Here is a 24110-nt window from a genome sequence, read left to right on the forward strand (position 1 = left end):
ATTTGGCTTCTTGAATTGACTTTTAATTTGGTATCCAAACATGCTCTAACATTTAAGTTGGCTTCTAGAATCTAGATCTCAGTCATTTTAACCTCTTTCTCATCGTACTTGCCGTAGTACGACCAACTGTCTTTTACTGTATATTTTTAGCTTCTGTTTTCAGTTTCACACGTTCGTAAAATTCTTTTATTGACAGCGAAGGATTAGTAGGAGCCTCACTAACCTACTACACAGCTCTACCTTCAAACTGAATCCAACGGCCAATCTCTCTTTCAACCCCACCAAAAGACTAATCCGTTGGTCAACATTCTCTTGAACCCCATCAAAAGAAACATAAATTAGGTGAGTAAAAAAACTTTTTAGTTCGCTGTCCTTGTTTAAGATATTCCGTACTAAAAAGAATCGTCCTTGAAGAAGAAAGAAAGATTCATCATCATCAGTCTCCGAATGAAATCATGATTGCAGAAAACAGCTCGGAGTAAAAAAAACAACAGTAAAACAGAGCTCTAAAGAAAAGTAAATAAAACAACATCAACATTTGAGGTATGGGTTTTTCTTTTTCTGTTTGTCTGTGATTTTTTTTTTTTAATTTTTATTAAAATTATGTTTTCAGATCTGTTTTTTTTTTTCCTTCAATGGCGGTGGTGCTAGCCTGCTAGATTCACTTCATATTTCATAATAATAATATTGGAACTGGGTATTCTAGATATTTAGAAATTTCTACATTCCAATTAATGAAAGCTAGATTTCTCTTTTGAGATTCCATTGATTGTTTGTTTCCAGGTACTTGAAGAATCAAGATAGTATTACTAAAAAGAAAGGGTGATTGATTTTCCAATCAAACTAGGAATAGGAATGTAATACTATTGGGATACTAGATGGATTTTCAAAGATCTGGGTTTTTAGAGTTCTATATATACTTCATGGGTTTCAACTCCGCAAATACTAGATATTACTTGGGTGATTTTTGAGGAAAGGAATTGAGAATATGAAGAGGAAGGAATTGATTTGTAGGTAGTTTTTTAGGTGTTTGGTCTTTTAGGTATTTAGTGAGAGGGCCAATGGAGGAAGATGACTCCAACTCTTGGATTAGGAGGGCCAAATTCTCTCACACCATATGTCATAGAATTGATTTCTCTTCTAGATTACCAAATTCTACATTGCCGAAATTTCCATCTGTTCCGGTAAAACTTCCAGTTGATTTTGATACTGGATCAGCCACTACTCTTACTAATTCCACTACTACAATTCATAAATCACAAGTTCTTAATAACCCAGGTCCCAAAATTCTTCCAGCTGAGCGTATATGTAGGGCTCAATCACCTAGTACTAACCGTAAATCGGGATTTCTTAGTGTTCCTAGTTCCCCTGATCCTGTGACCACCACTACTAGGCACAGAGCTATGTCACCTCTCCCTAGAACTAGTCTTTCCGGAGCATTTAAGGAAGCTCGGACCGAACTCAAGCGTTTTGCATCTCCATGTCTAACAAGAAGAGAATCCCGAAAGAAAGGTATTGGTAAGTTTTTCAGAAATGATTCCAGCCAAAATAGCTTTTCATCGTCAGATTCTTACTATAGTGTTATCAAGCATTTATCGTCCATGAAAAGTTCTGATAAATTGAATAAGAGTCAGAAGGAATCGACATGGACAAAGTACTTCGACCGTGGTGTGGGAAAAATTACAGCTGTTGACACTGCTGATGAATGGACAGTTGATCTTTCGAAGTTATATGTTGGCCTTAGATTTGCTTCTGGGGCGCATAGCCAACTTTACCATGGTATGTATAATGATGAACCTGTTGCTGTAAAAATTATTAGACAACCTGATGATGATGAAAACGGAGTCTTGGCGGCTCGATTGGAAAAACAATTCAAGAGAGAAGTTAGTCTTCTGTCTCATCTCCACCATCAAAACGTAATCAAGGTACTTATTTATTTAATTTTTGTGAATTTTCAATAACCGATTTCAGGTGCTAGAACTCTATGGTATAATTTCCCTTCCATGTCATGTATACATCTCTTGAATTGTTGTGTTTTTAATTGTTGATGGGAATATGTGTCAATGCACTGTACACCCTTTTATCAAATATAGATTCATGGTCTTAGAGGTTATTGAATTGAACTCACATGCTTGCTAAGTATCTCATGCTTTACCGCTTCATATACAACATTAGTACACTAACAACTTCATTGAAACTCCAAATAAGAGGACGAATTTTGATAGTGATCTTAAATTGATTGATCTTGGTTAGTACACTAGTTTCTTGGAAATCCTTGATGTTTTGTCAAATAGATAACTTCCATCATTATATTTCAGCATTTTTCAGTTTATTTGATGCAATATCATAAAAGAGAAAAACAACACCATATGATTTTTCTTCGTTTCGTTTTTTTGTTCTTTTTTGTTGGGTGTCCTTTGATAGAGGTGTATGAATTATTGATACAGTTGACAGCGGCATGTAAAAAGCCGCCAGTCTTTTGTATTATAACCGAGTATCTTGCTGGGGGTTCATTGAGGCCATTTTTACACAAGCTTGAGCGAAAATCCTTAGCTCTGGAAAAGCTAATAGCATATGCCTTGGATATTGCTCGAGGAATGGAATATGTTCACTCGCAAGGTGTAATTCACCGGGATCTAAAACCTGAGAATATCTTGTTTGATCAAGACTTCAACTTGAAAATCGCTGATTTTGGAATAGCTTGTGAGGAGGCATATTGTGATTCACTTGCTGAGGATCCAGGAACTTACCGTTGGATGGCACCAGAGATGATCAAACACAAAGCTTACGGAAGGAAGGTTGACGTTTACAGCTTTGGCCTCATCTTGTGGGAGATGGTAGCTGGAAGTATACCTTACGAGAACATGACGCCTATTCAAGCTGCTTTTGCCGTTGTGAATAAGGTATGTTCCTTTATTTCTTCCCTGAAAATAATTTCCTCTAATTAGGAAAAATTAGGCCCTTCTTGTCCCTTTCATAATATAAAGAGAGGCTTAAGTACTCTGTTGTGATATAGAATACCGCATTTTGCATGATTCTATTCTTAAATTGGTTTCATCTACTTTTTCTTTCTGTCCTTTCAAGTGTTGGATGCAAATTTGTTTTCGTTAGCAAATTCAATTTTCAGCATACGTAAGACAACGACCCCCATTCTTGGGAAGCATTATCCTTCCCGGCCAAAGATTACCAGTCCTCAAGCACAATGAAACATAACTTGCTTTTCTTAGTTAGGTAGTAACTTCAGAAGTTAGCGTTTTAAATCTTGACATTGAGTATAATTTTAGAACTAACAACTTATTACAACCTACACCCAAGTACCTTTGGAGTTTTCTTGTGAAAATGTTTCCAGAGCTATGATACTTCATCTTCATGAAAGAATCTGTTCCTTAAAAAACTCTTCACACGCCCATCGAGAAGAAGCATATGCAGACATAAATGACTGTTACATACTTATTTTCTGTATTTTATTGTTTACCATGGCCTCTTTTCTTGTTTACTATGCTCTGTAATTACCATGGCCTCTTTAATTACCGTGTAACTTTAGTTCTCTTTTAATACATTGACTTATCAAAAAAAATTGTTGTATTTTATTGTTTTTTTTACGTACAATTTCTAATCCAATGCAATTTGTGGGTTTTTCAGAATTTGAGACCCCGTATTCCGGAGGATTGTCCGCCTGCATTAGGAGCTATTATTCAACAATGTTGGGCCGTGAATGCTGACACGAGACCTGAGTTTTGGCAGATAGTTAAGGTGTTAGAGCAGTTTGAATTATCGGTTGCTTGTGATGGCACATTGAACCTAGTTCAAAACTCAATTTGCTGTCAGGATCAAAAGAAAGGGCTCAATTACTGGATTCAGAAATTTGGTCCTATTAATACCATAAATAGCGGCTCTCCCATGCCTAATAAACCTAAATTTATCTGACTTTGCATCTTAGCTACCTTGTCAGGTTTGGTTAACTTGTTATTAGAAGTATTATATGTTATTTTTTTCATTTTCTTTCTATTAAAAGCATTTCAGTTAGCTCAAAACTAGGACTGGTGTCCGCCAATGACCACTAATACGAAGCATAGTTAATAACTTATGCCCTCTATCTTGCGAGGGCATATAGGTTCTGATCTGTGTTATGTGGTATACTTATCCTGTATGCTCCGTGAATGCTCTTGGAAACGAAACTCTTTGAACAGACCGCCAAGCAAAAGTTCATATAGTTTTTTTTTTTTATCAAAATTTCTCGAAGTAACTTCTGAAGTGATTAAAAAGAACGTGGTGGATAGTGAATCGAAATACGATATAATTGAATGTGCATGGAGTGAATGCGGTGTTCATATGTAAAAATGTTACATTAAAAGTATGATTTCAAAGACGTTTGGAAAAAACTTGTGATGTGAAGAGTTGTAAAAACAAGTTTTATATATGAAAATCTGCAGAAATATAAAAAGTTGTATAAAAACCTGACATGATGAATATAAATATAAATAAAAGTTTACCGTAGCTCAGCGCCGGCAGCAGGTTATAGATCTTTTCTGAAAGGGCGTATCGACAACAGTTGTGGTTGAACAATATTAATGTCGAAAAGATACATCTTCACCAACAATATTTTTTCCAACGGTTTTTTCCAGTCAAAAAAGAAAAAAAACTATTTTTGAAAAGTCTAATCTTTTCATATATTATGTTAGCCAAAAATATCAATATTCGACCAACCCATGTAACCTTTGGTGTATACTAATGTATCTTCTTAAAGATACAACAAACTGAGTTGCCACGTCGCATCATAATTTGGAAGGAAACATGACGGTCTATCTGAAAACACTGTGTCAGCCTCAACGTCCTCCTTTATATAAAAAAGTATTTATTTATTTTATTTTATTTAGTAATTAATTGTACAATCTATAAAACTCAATCATAGATGTCTATAAATTATATGGTATGATTAAATATTTTTAAATTTTAATTATTATGTAAAACTGTGTAATAATATACCTCTTTTCCTAACTATTATAGGGAGGGAGGGGATTATTTTTCTTTTACTAACTACCCGGGTTTTTATAGTATATCTCTTTGAGGTTTAAACTTCAAATCTTTGGGTTTTAACTCATTTTTTTTTCATTTTTTTATAATTAATTACATTTCATTAATCAAAAGAAAGATGATGTATTTATAATAAATGTTTTTTTTTTCGCTAGTTCAAGTTAATCTAATGTTAACAAGTATATTCGAAATATAAATTGAAGCATTGATCTGTTTCCAAGCTGAAACACTAACGAATGATATGACATATAGTCAAGAATATTTTGTTCTTCTCTTATCCATTATTCAAGAAGATTTATTACATCATACAACAACCATGATGGAGATTTACAAAGAATTTTAAGATCCAGAGAATAAGGTGAGATGAGAATTTGTTAGAAATAATTTTTCCAATAATTACACTCACTATAGAACTCCTATACACTTGTATATCATTACGTAAGGAAACATTTATTGTGCCACATAAAAAATCATCGATGTGCTAGGGAAGAATGTTGGGAAAAATATTTATGGACGACAACATACAAGGTGCAGAAAAAGTTACCTTGAGGCATTATTAACGTAAATTGTTTCTAACGTAGACCCTCCCAATTGACTAGAATGAAACATATTTCAAACGTTATCATGATTCAACTATAGGTACAAAGTAAGAAAGAGCATACATGACCATATGGGTTTCATTAGATTTTTAAATCTACCGAACTGACGTCAATTTATTTATGGTTTTCTTTGTTTCGCCTTTTTTGTTCTTTTTTTCCTAGATGTCTTTTTAGATATAGGTGTATGAACTAGTGATCCAGTTGACCGCGGCATGTAAAAAGCCTCCAGTATTTTCTATCATAACTGAGTATCTTGTTGGGGGTTCATTAAGGACATTATTGCACAACCTTGAGCGGAAATCCCTGGCTCTTGCAAATATAATAGCATATGCGTTGGATATTGCTGGAGGAATGGAATTTGTTCACTCACAAGGTGTAATTCACCGGGATCTAAAACATGAGAATATCTTGTTTGATGAAAACTTCAACTTGAGCTGATTTTGGAATTGATTGTGAGGAGGAATATTATGATTCTCTTTACGAGGATCTAGGAACTTACCGTTGGATGGCGCCATAGATGATCAAACACAAAATTTATGGAAGGAAGGTTGACGTTTATAACATTGGCCTCATATTATGGGAGATGGTATCTTGAAGTATACCTTATGAGAACATGAAGCTGCTATTGGTGTAGTTAACAAGGTATGTCCCTCGATTTCTTCTATATTGGGAAACCAATTAGGCCATTTTTTTTATAATGAGTGGTTAAGCGCTCTGTTTGATTTAAAGAAGACAAAATTCTTTAATACCTCGCTGCATGATTTTACTCCTAAATTGGTTTCTTCTACTTGTTTTTGAAAAGTTGTTTACTTCCCGTTAATTCGAGTTTTCAGAATGTGTCAGACATTAACCACCATTCTTGGAAAGCATTATCTTGCCCAACAAAACCTTAACGATCCTAAAACACAATGAAAGATAACTTGCTTAATTTAGTTACCTAGAAAATTCAGAACTAAGCAATTGGAATCTTAACTTTGAATATATTTTTAGAATTAACAAGATGTTACAACCAAAACCCATCCTAAATACCTTTGGAGTTCTAAATTGCTCAATACTTGTGAAAATATTTTTCCAAATCCATGATACTTCATCGGTATTAAAGTATCTGTTCCTCAAACAAGCCTTCACATGCCCATCGAGAAGCATATGCAGACATATTGTTATATGCTTAACGTATTTGTTGTATTTTATTGTTCTGTTTATGTACAATTTCTAATCCAATGCAAATTGTGGGTTTTTGACAAACTGAGTCCCCGTATTCTAGACGACTGTCCACCTGCATTAGGATCTATTATCGAGCAATGTTCGGCAGTGAATGCTGACATGAGACCCGATTTTTTTCATATAGTTAAGGTGTTAGAGCAGTTTAAAATATTTGTTGCTTGTAATGGTACAATGAACCTAGTTTAAAACTCAATTTGCTGCCAGGATCAAAAGAAAGAGCTCAATATCTGGATTAAGAAATTTGGTCCTATTAATATCATAAATAGTAGCTCTCTCATGCCCAATAAATCTAAATTTATCTAACTTTTCATCTTAGTTGCCTTGTCAGGTTTGCTTAACTTGTTATTAGAAGTATGTATTATATGTCATGTCTTTCATTTTCTTTCTACTAGAAGCATTTCAGTTAGCTCAAAACCAGGACTGGTATCTGGCAATGACCACTAATACGAAGCATAGTTAATAACTTTTGTCTCCTATCTTGCGAGGGAATATAGGTTCGATCTGAGTGATGTGTTATACTTATCTTGTATGCTCAGTAAATACCCTTGGAAACAACTCCTTTGAACAAACTGCGAAGTAAAAGTTCATATTGTATGTTTTTTAATTTCATCATTTTTTCTCGAAGTAACTTTTGAAGTGATTAAAAAGAACGTGCTGGATGGTGAATCGAAACACGATACAATTAAACCTACATGGAGTGAAATCTCTGTTCACATGTAAAACTGTTACATTATTTATTACACGTGAAATTCAGAGAAAAAAAGTTCGACTTTAAAGACGTTCCAGGAAAAAAGGTTTGACTTTAAAAAAGAGTCATGATATTTAATAATTTTATGAGAGTTCTTCAGAATTAGAAAAATCTTGTGGAATTATATAAAGTTATCTAATGTCTTACAAAGATCTAAAGAGTTTTAAATACAAGTTCTATATAGAAATCTGCAGAAATCTACAAAATTATGTAACAACTTGACATGACGAATACAAATTATATAAAAACAATTATTGTAAATGCACCATCTTTATTTTGATCAATGAAATGCAATTAATTGTAAAAACAAATTGTTTTTTTTTTTAAAACAATTGAGTTTAGACCCAAAGATTTAATGTTTAAACTTCAAAAAAATATACTACCTAAAAGCCCAGGTAGTTACGAAAAGAAACAAAAGTCCCCCCTCTCAATGTGTAATAATTAAAATATTAAATTAAAAAAATAATAATAATAATCATGTCATATAATTTGTATGCATCTACGATTGAGTTTTATAAATTGCACATTTATGAAATAAAGTGAAAGAGAATCAATACTTTTTTATATAAAAGAGGACTTTTGAGGATGACATGGTGTCTCCAGATTAACCGTCATGTTTCCTTCCAAATTATGATGTGACGTGGCAACTCAGTTTGTAGTATGTTTTAGAAGATAAGTTAGTATACACCAAAAGTAACATTGATCGGTCGAATATTGATATTGTTGGCTAACACTTTATATGAAAAGATATGAGTTTTCAAAAATAGTTTTTGTTTTTTTTTTACCGGAAAAATCGTTGGAGAAGATGTTTCTTTTCGACATTAATATTTTTCAACCACAACTGTTGTCGGTACGCCCTTTTAGAAAAGATCTATATAAACTTGTTGCCGGCGCCGATTTCTCTCGAAATCTAATGTTAACAGGTATATTCGAAATCTAAATTGAAACGTTAATCTGTTTTCAAGCTGAAACACTAACGAAGGATACGACATATATTCAAGAAGATTTTGTTCTTCTCTTATTTATTATTCAAGAAGATCATTACATCATAAAACAACCATATAGAGATTGTCAAAGAACTGGAATATCCAGAGAATAAGGTGGGATGCGAATTTTGTTAGAAATAATTTTTTCAATATAGAACCTTTACCTCCATTACACTTGTATACAATTATGTAAGGAAACATATAATGTACCACATCAACAATCATCGATGTGCTAGAAAAGAATGTTGGAAAAAATATTTATGGCCGACAATATACAAGGTGCAGAAACAGTTTCATTGATACATTATTAAGGTAAATTTATTCTAACTTAGACCCCTCAATTGACTAGAATGAAACATATTTCAAATGTAACCATGATTCAACTATAGGTGCAAAGTAAGACAGAGTATACATGACCATACGGCCGGGTTTCATTAGATTTTTGGCTTTGCCCAATTGGCTTCAATTCTTTCATGGTTTTCTTCTTTTCGTTTTGTTTTTTATTCTTTTTTTGTTGGGTGTCTTTTAATGGAGGTGTATGAACTATTGATCCAGTTGACAGTGGCATGTAAAAATCCGCCAGTGTTTTCTATCATAACTGAGTATCTTGCTGGGGGTTCATTAAGGCATTCTTGCACAACATTGAGAGGAAATCCGTGGCTCTTGAAAATCTAATAGCACATGCATTGCATATTACTGGAAGAATGGAATACGTTCATTCACTAGGAATTCATCAGGATCTAAAACCTGAGAATATCTTGTTTGATCAAGACTTTAACTTGAAAATAGCTGATTTTGGAATAGATTGTGTGGAGCAATATTGATATTCTCTTGGCGACTATCCATGAACTTACCATCGGATGTCACCGGAGATGATCAAACACAAATTTTATGGAAGGAAGGTTGACAATTATAGCTTTGGCCTCATCTTGTGGGAGATGGTATATGAAAGTATACCTTACGAGAATATGAAGGTGTTATTGGTGTAGTTAATAAGGTATGTTCCTTTATTTCTTCTCGAAAACTATTTTTCATATTGGAAACCAATTAGGACATCTTTGTCCCTTCCATACTATAATGAGTGGCTAAGCAATCTGTTTGATTTAGAAGACACAATATTCCTTGAATACCTCGCTGCCTGAGTTGACTCCTAATTGGCTTATCCTACTTTTTGGTGAAAATTTAAAGTTGTTTTCCGCCCGCTAATTCAAGTTTTCAGAATGTGTAAGACATTAACCACCATCTTTGAAAAGCATTATCTTTCCCAACAAAACCTTAATGGTCTTGAAACACAATGGAAGAAAACTTGCTTTATTTAGTTACCTAGAAACTTCAGAACTAAGCAATTTGAATCTTAACTTTGAATATATTTTTAGAACTAATAACTTTTTACAATCAAACCCATCCTATTGCTGAATTCTTGTGAAAATATTTCCATACTTATGATACTTCATCTCCACTAAAGAATTTGTTCTTCTGACAACTCTTCCGATGTCATGGAGAAGCATATGCAGACATGGAAGACTGTTACATGCTTAACTTATTTCTTGTATTTTACTGTTATGTTTATGTGCAATTTCTAATACAATGCATATTGTGGGTTTTTGAGAACCTAAGACCCCGAATTCTAGAGGACAGTCCACCTGCGTTAGGAACTCTTATTGAGCAATGTTGGGTAGTGAAAGCTGACACGAGATCTAAGTTTTGGTAGATAGTTAAGGTGTTAGAGAAGTTTGAATTATTGGTTGCTTGTGATGGCACATTGAACCTAGTTCAAAACTCAAATTGCTGTCAGGATCAAAAGAAATGGCTCGATTACTAGATTCAGAAATTTGGTCTTATTAATGCCATAAAAGAGGCTCTCTCATGCCCAATAAACGCAAAATTATCTAACTTTTCATCTTAGCTTCCTTGACAGGTTTGTTTAACTTGTTACTAGAAGTGTTCATATCATGTATTTTCGTTTTCTTTCATAACATTTTAGTTAGCTCGAAACCAGGGATGGTATATGGCAATGACCACTAAAGCGAAGCATAGTTATTTAACATATGCCACCATCTTGCGAGGGATATTAGTTCTGCTCTGTTTTTTATACTTATCTTGTATGCTCAGTAATTCCCTTGGATAAAACACCCTTTGAACATGTTAGAGCACTACTCGGTCGAACTCGCAAGTGTTGCTATATCAAGCTTGTTTGTCAAGCTTAGTTTCCAAAACTATAAGTCTAAATTTCTAGTCTACTTATAGCTAAGTCTCAGATTAGGATAGAAAGTGTAGTTGAGCATTAGGATTCACGACGTTCATCGATTGAAGACGAAGAACTACGAAGGGAAGGTTGCGGAACCTCATCAACAAAAGGCATGTGGAGACTTGAATTCATCTATCACTAAAAAATCTATTTACTTTATCTCCAATTTGAGACAAAAGTCGTATAGCTATATAGACTTCAATTATGCACATTTGATATTTCGAGATGAGTTTAACTCGCTAACATATTTCTCGAAATATGTGTTGGTAAGCTTTCGCTTTAACCAAGTTCATCTTATATTTTTGACGAAAGTCAATAGATGATCATGAGAAAATCGCCTGGTAACATCTTACATGATTTGTGTGAGACAGTCATTTGATGTAGACTCGGAATGTTTCGTATTGATCATTAGATAACTTGAAAATTGCTTTGAAGCTAATAGTTGTGTGAGACAGCTGTTATTTTCCTCCGAGAATGTTTCAATGGTTGAATGAGAGTTTAGAACAATTTGATATAATCACAATATGCTTACCATGGTAGTAAAGGTCCGGGAACTAAGTACACATATCGGTACGCGTATTGGCGTGAGGTTTAAGTTCCAGGACTTTACTGAGTTTGGTGGTATGCATATCCGTTCGCATTCTGGCGAACCAAAACTTAGTCCGGCCACAAAAATATGCGTACCTGTTTGCATACTTGAGTGGGTTATGTTCTAAAATCGGTTTGTTCATGAACTAATACATTTATATAATAAGGAATGCAATCTTTTTCAAACCGTGTATATAATGTTCATGACTTGATACGAGTGAATCAAAATCGACTTTGCTTCAATTGTGTCTTGTATACTTCTATGGGAATATAAACAATTGAACAACTCTAAAACTAGTTTCATTTGAGTCATTTGGACTAGTTATGGTTAAGATAAATAAGGTTGGTATGAAAATGTTCATATGGCTAACTTCGATTAACTATTCACTACAAAAAAACTGACCAAAGGCTACTAAAATTTGTCAACAGCAGAAAACTTTAGTTGCCTTAATAGTTTAAGACACTAGGAAAGGCAACTTGGGGTGCGTTTTTATTTGAGCCACTAAACGTTAAGCAACTGCAGATTCCAAAACCCATTAGCAATTAATGTGTGCCAACTAAACAAACGCACTAGTAGTTCCAGACATTCCACCACTTGGAAAAAACCAACGGCAAGATATTAGTTGCTTAATCCTCTATTTAGCCACTAGAGTAACGCAACTACCAGTAAACCTAGTTGATTAAACCTTTGGGAACTAACCATGCCAACTAAAGTAGGCATATACATTGAGCTACTTTTGAGAACCAACTCAAGCATGTTAGTAGCTTAACTTAAGAGGAGTAATTAATGAGAGAGTGACTAAGCTGTTGGTGTACCAGAGCGTTGTCGCTGAGCCCCTATAATCAATAGTACAGACATATTATTGTGATCAAAGTTTAATTTGTACACATGAGGTTGTTGCAGAGAAATTTAGTAATTAAGTGTGTTAAAAAAATGTATCCACTGCATATAGAAACACTCCGCATCAATACAAAATCAGTTTCTTAATAATTGCCAAGCCAATCGTAAGAAAACTCTATTTGTTTTAAGAATAATGAAGGCCAGGGCCAGAACTTCCATCACCAAAAGTTAACAAATATGCTCCTTTGTAACTATAGCGTAATAAACAAAATATGCTATAGTTTCATACTGAAGTGGTGAAAATCTTCTCCCTTAAAGGCCTTGACAAATAAAACTATCACATTAAATGGTGATGAAACCCTCGCTTCCTATTGGAATTTTGAATAGCGTGTGAATTAGTAATAGGAGGATTATGGTATGAGAAAGATTGTTGGAAGTTGTTCGGCGAATCGGCAGTCCTGGAGAAAGAAAGCAAAGTTCAGAGAACTGGAAGAGGAGAAACATGGTGGTGAGAGATCTTGTTCCTGAAAGAGAAAATAATTAAATTGGTTTGTAGCGTTTCGAGTTTTGATAACTAAATAAAGGGGGAATTTGCGCGGCAAAAAAAGAACTAAGGCACAAAAATTTCGGCAAAAAAAAAGAAAAAAAAAGTTCCGCAAAATATTTGGCGCCGCAAAAATTTGCCTTCCTTTAACAAGGTGGTAATCCGTGTGTTTAGAGTCTTTGGTTTTCTATTGGCCTGATTAAAATCATGAGGATTGATTTCTGTTGGTAATGTAATACTTTATACTTTTTCCCGTCTTTTCTTGGTAGTATATGCTTGGACAAAGTCAAAATATTAAAGATAACCGAGTAATATCTGAAAATATCCCTAAACGTTATATTATTACTAAAAATAAAAATAAACGTGTGCAGTATTATGTAAGAAAAAAAAATATTTGTCAATTTTATTATTTCTAAAAATATTTAAAAGAAATGGTGATAAATAGGAAAGATATTAAATAGATTTGTTTTTTTGTTTAAGAACATGCGGTTTAATTTTAGATCGAGTATATATTGATTTTTTTTTTTTGTAAGAAGTAAGAACTTAATGAAAAATATCATTATAAATAGAAACTAACAACTATTTTAAGAATTAAGGGTATATGACCTCAATTTGCAATTTTAAACGCCTTAGATTTCATGATAGTTATAGTAGATTCACATTTATCTGTACACGTTTAAAAACCACTCGATTTTATTCACAGATGTTTTGTTTAAAGTCGATAATTCATCTCATTCATTTCTTTTACATATGAAATTGATTAATATAAATGGACATTCGGTTAAATTGATGAAAACAGGAGAAACGTTCACCGACGAAATCCGGGGGGATTGAGTTGTAAGGCCTACCGATATCGGATAAGATGACACATAACAAGTCAAATCAAGTGAGTTGATGAAAGTTCGGTTTGAATAATCATGTAATTCCCTGGAATCAAAGAAAAATTGATTTGAGGTCGAGGCATATCGGACAAGATTGATTGATAACGGGTGACACTGACTAAGGTCAGTGGACATTCGGTTAAAATGATAGATAACTATACAAATTGTGTAACGCCGATAAATATTGGTAAGACGACTGATAAGAAGTAAAATTAAGTAAATTCGATGAAAATTCAATATATTTGAATAGAAAGATAATCATATGAACCTATGGACATTCGGTTAAAATAATGGATGATTAGAGGAACCGATGGAGTGGAGGCCGACCAACGTTTGGTGAGATACTAGGATTGATGAATAAAAAGTGAAGTTAAGGAAAGCAGATGAAAATTCAGTTTAAATGAAAGGGTACATATATAAACCCATACGAAATCGAGGAAAATTGAGTGAGGTCGATCGATATCGATATAATCAATGAATACAGATTAAATTTAGCGAGGTGGATGGACACCCGACGAAGTTGATTGGAAAAAACTGTAAAATCAATGTAGTTTGGGAGAAGTTTATTATCAATTGTAAGTTTTTCTGGTGGATTAGTTTGATGAGAACGCATAAGGATTATTTTTTAAGTGTCCTACGAGCAAATTTGGAAGGCTTGACCAAACTCAAATTCCCAGAAGAAAAAAAAGTCGATTAAAATTTAATACATGACCAAATAATGCTAATATTTTTTTGGTTCATTATTTATATTAAAATTTAATTATTATAATGAAGATTTCATACTTAAATTATCTTTTTGTCATTACACCGCGTCCACTCAAAGGATCAGTATTTGCATTCTTGCTAGATATACGAGGTTATAGAGCTTAGAGGACACCAACGACGAAAGCACTATACTGGGCCGACACTGACACTGAGAGACGAAAATAGTAAATAATATTGAGATCATACTCAATATCACTAAGTCTGATTATCCACCTAATTCCATCTAGTTCAACTACATTGTACTAAATTTTCACTCAATATCTCTAGATTATACTACTTTGTCTAGTTATCCACCAACTGAATTCTATTTTACTTAATTTAACTCCATTCCATCAAAATTACTACATCCTAATTGACATCACTTAGCTAATTATCCACCTAATTCAAACCAATTGCACTCAGTTTCCACTCATTATCACTAGGTAATACTCGCATTCACTAATTATCTACAAATAAAATTCTGAGTTATCTCAATTCCATTTCATTCAATAAAAATCACCAAAATTCATTCGATTAAATTAAATATTCATAAAAAAAAGTACAGACAGTCAATTCTAAACGTATTTTATGTTTCCTTTGCTTATATTAAGCACACTAATATTTACAAAAATTTATTCTTCCAAGGTAATTTAATCCGTTTCTAGACTTTTGTTTTGTCCCATCAAATATGCTTAGAAATTTGTAAATAGGTAATTCCAAGAAAAAGTTGTCCGATCAAGTCGATTGATAAACGGTAAAAGACAATTTGGTGAGACAGAGCGACATTTGACGATATTAATGGATAACATGTGACACTAAATGACATGAATGAATATTCAGTTAGTTTAATAGATAACGTGTGAAATTGGATACAATGGAGTCTTTTAGATAGCTCGCGGAATCTAACTCTTCGTTGGTAAAAAAAAAGAAATTTTTAGGATTTAAAATATTGACTCTTTCCTCGAAAAGCTATCAGATAAGGATTTTGGTACTATTGCTAAAGCGAGTCTAGAAATTTCAACCAAACAGGAATTTATCTTGGAATAGATTATACTCATCATTGTATAACATTGTTATAAGTTGAATCAATATTCGAAGCATATCAAGATTAGTATGCTTCAAATACAAAAAATTAAAGACTACAGAATTTAGTTGTTAGCTTTTATTTATTGTTATTCTGAAGCATTTGCTATAAAATAATTGTAGGAACATGCTTCAAATTTTTTTTTCTTTTTATAATTACTATTTTTTATTTTTTTGAAAAAAAAAAATCTTGATTTCATTAATATTGTAAAATCGAATACATAAATACCAAATACAGCTAAAATGAAAATAATAAAAAATTACATATATCTTTTCTTTTTGTAATTACTAATACATATACACGCATGAAATAAAATGTCAAGTCCCATCCAAATTTTGGACCTCTGCAAACAAGGTTGCATAGTGGAGAAATTATGTAGTTGGCGAACTTTTGGCCGTCGAGATGGCCGTGAGATAGACGGTTCGAATGATAGAGGAGAAAGTCAAAGTTATGGTTATTCTAACGTGACAGATGTTTATTCGCTGATCATCAAACAGTTGATGCACTAAGTTGTATTAAACTTCAAAAAAAAAGAAAGAGAAAGAAAAAGAGAGCCCATCTTCACGTCTCACTTTCTATCCGCCTCAACTTCCTTTCTTCCCTAGATCTGCCACCGCCTCTTCTGCAAGATCGAAGATGCAGGAGCTTCGCGAAAACCCTAACAAGCAAACTCTATCATTTTTTCCATTGTTAGTACAAATCTAAGAACTCCCACCTGTTCAACGATTCCACCACGAACACCAAAACCACAGAAACTCCAATCAATCACGAACAAACCCTAATGCGAAGTAACGAAAAGGATAAACTAAGTATGCGATATTTAACATATTGTCATTGAAACTTGATTTTTTGATTTGCTATCTTATTTTGATTGAGAGATTTTTTGTTTTCTCTTTCAATAAAAGCCTTTTGGCTATTGTCTGTATTGTACAGGTTAACCTAGAGCACAACATTCGTTCCCCTAGTATTTCCACATAACTGGGAATAAAAGAGAAGGTATATGCTTTCCATATGCGAAACGTGGCGATGATGCTACACCAGAAGGAAAAGAGATAACAACAACTTGATACCATCACCGAATACCGATAACAACAATGCCCTCTTTAGTATTTCCGAATTACCTTCTTTTTTTCCTTGTTTCATTGTTTACTTTTTAATTATTTTATCTTTTCAATCAATTTAACATGAAAATTTGGTAAATGCCATGGACTGGATCTAATGCATTCCACCATATTGCTATGATCTAATGCTAGTTCTTTAGTAGTCAAGAGAGTGTTGTCCGAACTTGGGATTTGGATACAACTCAAAAACCGTATAGGTAGCTGAAACTTAACCGAAAGCGATAAACCTTGTGCCAAAATGTAAGGTAACAATTTGTTCCTTGTTTCTTTACAAGTACATTACTACTTTTATCTGCCCACAAGTTAAGCGTGTACGCTGGTTTCGGGGAGTCATATAAGAATCCCAGGCTAACTAGTTACTGGGAATCAAATTACTTTCTTGTAATTGCATAACGCCCTCATTTTTCAATTAGACATGTCATGGTTTTGTGTTTGATTTTGTTTATTTTCCACTTAGTTTGTAGGTATGTGACAGCTAGTGCCCGCTCTGATGGCATTTTCTTTGTGGGGGGAAGAGACACCTTGGGCACAATATGATCTATTGATATGTTCTCCCTGAACTAGATATAGACATAGTCAATTATTACCAGTTTACGTTACGAACCACATGGTTCAGAACTACTTGTGTTGTGTTTCCCACTGTGACTTTTCTGTTCTTGCAAGCGGGAGTTATTAGATAGAGAGAGTGGATACACCTCACTACTTATACATTTTGCTTATATTATGCATAACCGTGTAAAATGACCAGGAGTTCTGCTTGAGTTTGGAGGAAGCGCGACAATAACATAATTTTATTTTCATTGTTATAGGATGCTTACAGGAACACAAAGCTATTCATGGATGATGTGAACTTCAACAATTGTATCAGGAGTTCGACGTTACCTGAATGTTATACTCTACCATTTCAATTGAGGAACTTGCAAGTTATTTGGAATAAGATGAAACTACTTTAAGATTGGTGATTACTGCTTGGGACCCTAATTTTTTTTTTTCCATTTTTCGATTGTTTGTGTTGTTTGATGGTTTGCATGTCCACTGGCCAGATGACTTTCAAGCACAATATCCGTGTTGTTGTTAACAAAGAGAGTATCCAAGTATCTACAATGTAGATGTGAGTTTCCTCATTGAAGATTTGGCAAATGAATCGAACATGATTAGAGTTGAATGTTTTTTACGGGCTTCATTTTGTGGAGAGCTAATATAGCACTTGCTCATCTATCTTTTGGTGCTGAATATAATACACTATGTCGAAAGCAAATCTGTTAACCGGCATGGTGACTATTTTATGCATCGGACCTTTATGGTACTATAGTCGTAGTTATTAAGGTTATGAATTCTATAATCCCTCGCTCATTTTATATATTGGTGAGACAATGTTGTTCATGACAGTTCCGAGGCTTGGACATTCGCATCTAGATTTTGGATAGTCATTACTCCTGCTTTCCAAAGAGACGCGCGCCTACAACTGAAGAAGGTTTCTTCTACTTAATGTATTGATGTCATTTTATTATTTATTTAGGTAATTTGTAATCGTTGCATATTACAGATTTATAAAGAATTCGTTTTTGGTGTAACCGTTCCATGGCGCAATATAATGATCTGCTTTTTTTTTTGAAATATATAACTATTTTAAATATTTATTATTTTGTATTTTTCCAAAAATCATCAGAAAATTGTTTCGTGGTTGCTAATTAAAAAAATTCCCCTTTAATTGAAATTTCATTTATGTAGATCTATAAAATTGGAAACAAAATATTATTAACCGTAAAAATTATGGCGGAAAATAAGGCAATTAGCAAAATAATAGCAAAGACATCGGTTTACCAAATTGGAAATAAATATTTTATTAACCGCAAAATTATGGCCGTAAATAAGACAATTAGCTAAATGATAATAAAGGCACCGATCTACCAATTAGGAAACAAAATATTATTAATCGCAAAAATCACGCTAAAAAATATGGCATTTAATTAAAGTATGTTTGTTGATTTAACTATTTAGCTACGAGCCTACTAGATATACAAGTGGCTCTAAAAGTTAAGCCACTAAAAAACAGTTGTATACGTTTTAGTCTAATGTTGTAAGGCACTCGGGAAAACTTTAAATGCAAAATCAACCAAACAACTAACAAAAAATCAATTGCTTTAAAGTTTTCGCTAATAGCCAGACGACTACACAAATTAGTGGATTTACCTATTAGGTGACGACTATTGGCCAACTAGCCAAACTAGTAGCTTTAGACATGGCGACCAACTAACCATTGCGCACTTGTTGCCTAAACATAAGACAACAACCTCTTACGCCACTAAGGCTGGGAAACTAACATTAATTGCATAAAGTGATAGGCAACTAAAGATTTGAATAGGCCACTACCATTGGTCAAGTAGCTTTTGGTCGGTTTTTTTGTAGTGATTGTTGAGCCAATAAAGGTGTACCCGTTTAGGTACGGTTACTCATATCTATAATGAAGTCACTTTTCATTTGTATGTAACAAGCTAAGTTCGATCTAACTTTTGAAAGATATTATCTTGAGTCTAATCAGTTTTTCATCTAACGGTGAATATTGAATGCTTTGTTACTAAGTTAACATTGATTGCAAACCCTGATTTGAAGACTATATAAAGGATAACTCTAGCAACTGGGAAACCTAATCCCCACACCTTTTGTGTGATACTAGTTGCGACTAGAGTCGATTCTCCTTTAACCTTAGGTTTTTCCAAAACCCTGTAGGTTAACGACTTGAAGACTTCATTGGGATTGTGACACCAGACCCAACTATTTTCTCTGTAGTTGAGTGTTATGATCTTGTTGTTTTCTATCGTGATTGAGTACTATATTCTCTAAGATTTGCTCGAGATTTAATCTCCGATAGGCAAGATAAAAAATAGTCACAAACATATTCGTCTCATCGTTTGTGATTCCACAATATCTTGTTTCTCTACCATACGATTAAGATTATTGTGAGGTGATTGATATTTTTAGGATATTCTTCGGGAATAGAAGTTTGGTATATCAATTGGTTCATGTTCACCTTGATTTATCAAAAGACGGAACAAAACTCGTAGGTATATCTTTGGGAGACAAATTTACTTATTCAACAAGCATCTAACCCGGTGCATATGCACGGGATGTTTCGAGAGTGTCTACTTCGCAAGCGGCCGAAACTTGATTGTTAGATGTAGTTTATCGTTTTTTTTTTCTTATCAGAATATTCAAACCTTATCTTGATGCCGTTTTATACATTCTCATATCCGTGAGTATAAAGTGGATTTGGAAAATAGATGCCGAAATTTTCTACTGTTTTGCATACAGGATATGATCCAAAACTTGCTTTGATGTTTTTCATGGATTTCATCAAACATATGAATTTTTCAGAACATTCAAAGTAAGGACAGTTGTCCAATATTTTGCATATAAAAATGATTCGAGAATCGCAGTCAGAAGAAGAGATTTAAATTGTTTATCAAACATAGTTACATATGACACGCAACAATAAGAAATGTTACTTACTTTTACAGACGGAGCAACTGTGAAATGGTAAGGAATTTGGTCAAATATGATCAAAAAGGAATTTGGTCAAATACAGTATGTGCAATTTAGAGAGTTGAATAATAAGAAAAATCATTACCTTGAAAGTGTTTCATGTTTTTCGGCCTTTTTTAGTGAAGACTATTACATCTCCATCTTCAATCTTCAGCTTTCATCACCTACTTTTCTTCTTTTTGTATTGATCTTTAAATAACTGAAACAACGAACGAAATGTTACGCAAGCCGAAATTTCCAGTACCCCAAGGTAAAATAAACATTAATGGATGTTTCACCCAAAAGATGGTCCGTCGTTACCTCAAGGTGTGGTACATATATTGAAAAATATCTGTCATATCTTTTTCTCGTCTGCATGTGGTTGGTTGTCCATACATATTGCAAGTTTCTTAAACCCTAATTGGCTGTGCAGGAGGAGTGGTATTGGTTATTTGTGAATCTAACCTTGTCGAAAATTTATAGAGAAATAAAAGCAAACAAACGTGTCTTTTGGTAAGAGATTTGGGACACTGAAAGTTCAGGTTCAACTCAAACCAAAGGACTTATCTTTTCCAAGTAAACAACGTGTCCTTTAGGAGGAATGACTGACCAAGTAAACAACGCGTCCTTTAGTAATCTAAGTATGCACAATGTTAATTGGACATGATCCATGTTTCAGTTTATAGCTTCACAATTGGATGCGTCCTTTGGTGTGTGTTTGTTATGTCGCCACAACACAGTACAGCGATACATCCTTTGGTTTGTGTGTGTTGCTATATTCCGGTCAGCTTTCTATTTTCAAATGGATGTTTCTTTCCTGAGAGGATATTATCTTTTGAAAGTGACCCTTCAAGATGCCAAATGGATTTCCTTTGAATAAGCAGTGCCTGTTAGAGTGATGGCCAATCAGAGACCGATGACATGGAAAGTTCATACAAATGTGGCCTCACCAAATGCAAGAATAATTGTGGGGATGACATGTGGCGTTTTTTGGGTCTCTTATTATAAAGAAAGATAGACTTTTCTGTGTGGGACATATTGGTTTATCAAGTCTTCGACTTTGGGTCGTAGCAAGTCTTAGTTGTGAGTGATATCGCTAAGGGAATCAAGTGCGTAGAGTCCTGCTAGGATTCAGAGACGTAAGGAGCGCAACTGTACCTTGATCAGTGAGAGATTGGTTAGGGCTCAACTACATTCCATTCTGAAGTTAACTTGGAGTAGGCCAGTATCTATAGCGACTTAATACAATGTGGTGTTCAAATCTGGACTAGGTCCCGAGGTTTTTCTGTATTTACGGTTTTCTCATTAACAAAACTTCTGGTATCTGTGTTATTTCTTTTCCGCATTATATTTGTTTATATAATTCAAATATCACAGGTTTTACGTAAGTTCAATCAATTGTGAATCCAACTTTTGGTTGTTGATTAAATTGATTGACACTTGGATATTGGTTTTTTATACCGTCCAAGTTATTTCTTATATTCGATCGGGCTCGCAAATTCCTATTTGTTTGATTGCAGATTGAATTGAGAAATTGAGATATAACTCTTTGTTATACTTTTCTTAATATTGATTATGACTGTCTAGTTGATTCTTTTGAAAGTATATTGGAGTTAGTCCATACAGATTGTTAAGAGAAATATAGTGTGTGGTTGTTAGACCCTCGCTTTTTCAATTGGTATCAGAGCTGGAAAATACTATAAACCTAATAAGTTTGTGCTTGAGTGATCTTTAAAATCTGTCCCTATGGGAAACTTGCTTTAGACATCTGTAACGCACGCCAGGATTCCTTAAACATTGTTTAGATCTTATTATCCATTAGACCTTTGGTCTCTCATGATAATCTCTATCCACCCAAGACTTTGGAAAACTTAGATGATGAGGAACAATATAAAGGAAAAATTAAAAGTTCTTCTAAGAAAAATCGTTCGAGAAAACGTGGTCAACGCTCAAAGTTATGGAATCTCACTAGATTAACTCTTAATCTTTTTGAGGAATACTATGGTGATGGATCAATTGACAAAGATCTATTTAGAGATTTTGAAAGAGTTTTTAAATTCTTAGAAAAACTTTATTCGATTGACAAAAAGAATCATTCTGATAAAAGTTTTGTACCTGTCAAATCATGTATTCATGATGTACGAGCTATGCTTACAACCAACTCATGGTGAGTTCGGCGTAGGTTCTAATTGTCGGAAAACTTCATTCCTTGGTCATAAGAAAAAGGTTTCAAAAAATTATATTAGCCCTGAGTATCATCATTACTATGATTATACTTCTGGTACATTTCACAAATATCAACCGGAAAAGTTGCATGAGGATCTCTCTGCATATATCTTGACACTTGGTAACAAGCTTGGCTCTACCACATTTGTATATAACTTGAGATGGGGAAAGTAACAGTTTGATTACTTTTTTTGTGTTTGGGTTAATTTATTTATAATCTTTTTTATCTGAGAAAAATCCCTTGACAAGTTTTTTCTCCACCCAAGGTTAATTAAAGTGATGTAGTTTTTGTTCTACTATCCTTTTACTGCATTGTACCGATACTTTCAGTGTGTGAACCTTGGCTGTTAAACGTTTTAAGAAATCCTGCTTTCTTTTTGCAGGTCGCGGTTCAACAGGTCCAAGCCCATTGTTGGGTATATAAGAAGTATGGTACGCGTACCCTTCTTCTTCCTTCTAGTCCGCATACGTGAAGTTTTCTAGGGTTCATGTATCGATCTCCATTAAAATTCATCTTTGGAGATTCAAAAGTAACTAAGAGCTTTTATTTTATCATCAAGGAGAAAATCAAGTAAGTCCTTCCTTCTCCTTATACTCTCAATTTCTACGTCTCATGGGAAATTTCAAGGTTTCAAAGAAGGTTTCAAAAAACTTGGATTCATCATCTTCTAGCATGATTATACCTCAAAATAAAGATTCTATTAGAATTAGATTTGTCAATGATTCTAGTAGTAATATCTTTGAAAGGATTTCTTCTTGTGGTTTCATTCTAGAAAAGAAATTGGATATGGTTAGTGGTCATAAAGAAGATTTAGTTTGATTTGAAAAAATTAATTTTGGAAACATCTTTAATGTTCTTGATGAAGGTTTTGACTCTCTCACGAGAATATTCTATGCTAACATCCATGATGTTGATCTTGATGACATGGAATTCAAAACCATGACAAATAGAGAAAAGATTCTTGTTAATAGAGAGTAGATTTCAAAGATTATTAAAATCCTTTTGGGAAATTTTCGGTTTCCAAGACCAAGTGGAAAAAGACCATCCTATGAAACCATTTATAATATCCTTTGTGGTAAGAGTATTGATTGGATTGAAGGAAAATTTCCTACTAATTATCTTAACTTCGCCTTGATGTCGTTTGAAAAAATTGGTATCTAATCTTTGTCCATCCATAATTGAGAATTATCGTTGGAGTCGTGAGTTTGCGGAGTTAGTCTATTTACTTGAATTGGGTACTCCAAGTATCGACATTTGTGGATTTATCATTCTTCAAATGCTTTCGATGACATCTTCCAACAATAAGTTAGGCTTCCTTGTTTGATTAAGCGAATTTGTCACACTCATTCCATTGCTCCTGTTGGAAACTCAATTGGAATTCCCAAGCTTGTTCGTCCTTGTACCTTCCAACGTATGAAGGAGAATGCGTGCAAGAGACAAAGATGTGATGCTCTTGATGGTTCTTGTAATCCTACCACCTTGAGTCTTCTTAATCAAATTCACAAGAGTGTCTGTAAAGATTAATTCTAAGGTAAAATGTGTATAAGAAAAACTTTATGTGATTGCTACCAAGTTTTCCGAAATCAAGGAAGATATGGATAAGATTCAAGCCACTTTGATGATCTCCGATGATGAAGATGATGATTAATTTTCTTGCTTAATTTTTGTCTATGAAACTTCTTTTGAGATATTATTCTTGTACTTTAAGAAGGATAACTA

At 33.7% G+C, this 24110-nt stretch overlaps 1 protein-coding gene across 1 annotated transcript; it reads left to right on the top strand.

Annotated features, from left to right (window-relative positions):
- The first annotated feature begins 368 nt into the window (after window positions 1-368).
- On the top strand, window positions 369-3997 carry LOC113347750 (serine/threonine-protein kinase HT1-like). Its single transcript, XM_026591421.1, has 4 exons — window positions 369-543; window positions 784-1925; window positions 2448-2903; window positions 3643-3997. The coding sequence occupies exons 2-4, from the start codon at window positions 1062-1064 to the stop codon at window positions 3925-3927; spliced, it is 1605 nt and encodes a 534-aa protein (XP_026447206.1). The 5' UTR covers window positions 369-543; window positions 784-1061; the 3' UTR covers window positions 3928-3997.
- Window positions 3998-24110: the final 20113 nt, after the last annotated feature.

This window comes from Papaver somniferum, chromosome 2 (assembly GCF_003573695.1).
Source record: "Papaver somniferum cultivar HN1 chromosome 2, ASM357369v1, whole genome shotgun sequence".
NCBI lineage: Eukaryota > Viridiplantae > Streptophyta > Magnoliopsida > Ranunculales > Papaveraceae > Papaver > Papaver somniferum.

Coding starts and splice junctions, on each gene's coding strand:
- LOC113347750 (XM_026591421.1), top strand. CDS start 1,062: ATGGAGGAAGATGACTCCAACTCTTGGATTAGGAGGGCCAAATTCTCT. Junction 1,926..2,447: donor ACCATCAAAACGTAATCAAG/GTACTTATTTAT, acceptor TTATTGATACAG/TTGACAGCGGCATGTAAAAA. Junction 2,904..3,642: donor CTTTTGCCGTTGTGAATAAG/GTATGTTCCTTT, acceptor TGGGTTTTTCAG/AATTTGAGACCCCGTATTCC.